Source organism: Microtus ochrogaster, chromosome 4 (assembly GCF_000317375.1).
Source record: "Microtus ochrogaster isolate Prairie Vole_2 chromosome 4, MicOch1.0, whole genome shotgun sequence".
Classification (NCBI taxonomy): Eukaryota; Metazoa; Chordata; class Mammalia; order Rodentia; family Cricetidae; genus Microtus; species Microtus ochrogaster.
Window position 1 is genome coordinate 1 of NC_022011.1, and position 1,257 is coordinate 1,257.

A 1,257-nucleotide genomic window follows, 5' to 3' on the forward strand; every position below is an offset into this window, starting at 1 on the left:
GCACAAAACTCATTTTCTTAGCTGTGCTCTACATGTAGCTGATGAGACTAACCTCTCACTAGAATGAGTTTGTCCTCAGCACAAGAACCAGTGACACTCCATCTGCAATCTAATCTAGATTGTAACTATCCTTAATCCCACAGCTCTATTCCCTGTATGCTTTCTCTGTCTCTTGTGAAGACTCAAGGAAGAGAATCAGCTTTAGCAACAAGAATGGTCTTGAGAGCCAAAGGCTGAATCTACCAAGTCAAGAAGCACACAGGGGTTCTGAATGTTAGGAACCAAAGTACCTCCCTTCAAAATCGCTCCTATTAGCCTTTTCCTCATGCCAGTTGGGTGTTTTTTGTTGAAAGAGGACACTTGATAGAAGTTACTTCCGGTCCTGTTGACAGTACTTCTCTTGATTGTTTCTAGACTTTTCGTCTTTGGAATCATCACAGAAGAAAAAGAAGAAATCCAGCCCACAGTCTGCCGACACAGCAATGGACCTGCTAAAAGCCATTACCTCCCCACTGGCAGCGGGTGCCAAGTCCTCCAAGAAAGCAGGGGAGAAGTCCTCCGGTTCTTCAAGCCATTTGGAGAGCAGAAAGGAACACCATAAGAAGAAGGGCAACGGAAGCAGTGGGGAGCTCTCCTTGGAGGATAGCAGTGCCCACAAACCCAAAAAAATGAAGCCACTCTATGTGAACACAGAGACACTGACTCTTCGGGAGCCTGATGGCTTAAAGATGAAACTTATTCTTTCACCAAAGGAGAAGGGAAGCAGCTCAGTGGAGGAGGAGGCTTTTCAGTACCCTGCCCAACAGACTTCTCTGAAAAAGTCCTCCAAGAAATTGGCTCGGGACGAGCCAGGTGCTTTACTCCTAGGACACGAGCTACAGAGCCTCCTGAAAACAGCCAGGAAGAAGCACAAGTCCTCCCCAGATGCACATTCACCTCCTGGCCCCGAAGGCTGTGGATCTGATGCCTCGCAGCTTCCAGAGCCCCACAGTGCTAACCTCGATATCACAGGGCTTGACCCTATGCTAGTAGACTCGGAGTCGTCCTCTGGTGGGGAACTGGAAGCCGGCGAGCTCATCATAGATGATTCTTACCGGGAGATCAAGAAGAAGAAGAAGTCAAAGAAGAGCAAGAAGAAGAAGGACAAGGACAGACACAAGGACAAGCGGCACTCCCGCACCAAGAGAAGCTCAGGGCTGGCGGCAAGCACTGCCCGAGAGCACGGCACTGCTCAGGAGCATTTGGTGACACCCAGCC

The 1,257-nt window shown here is 49.3% G+C and overlaps 1 protein-coding gene across 1 annotated transcript in view; it reads left to right on the top strand.

Moving 5' to 3' along the window:
* Positions 1–52: 52 nt before the first annotated feature.
* Positions 53–1,257, top strand: part of Hmgxb4 (HMG-box containing 4) — a 28,713-nt gene continuing 27,508 nt past the window's right edge. Inside the window, exon 1 of the mRNA XM_026777306.1 lies at positions 53–1,254. Within this exon, the coding sequence (XP_026633107.1) occupies positions 483–1,254 (772 nt within the window). The 5' untranslated portion in view covers positions 53–482. The remainder of the gene's footprint in view (positions 1,255–1,257) is intronic.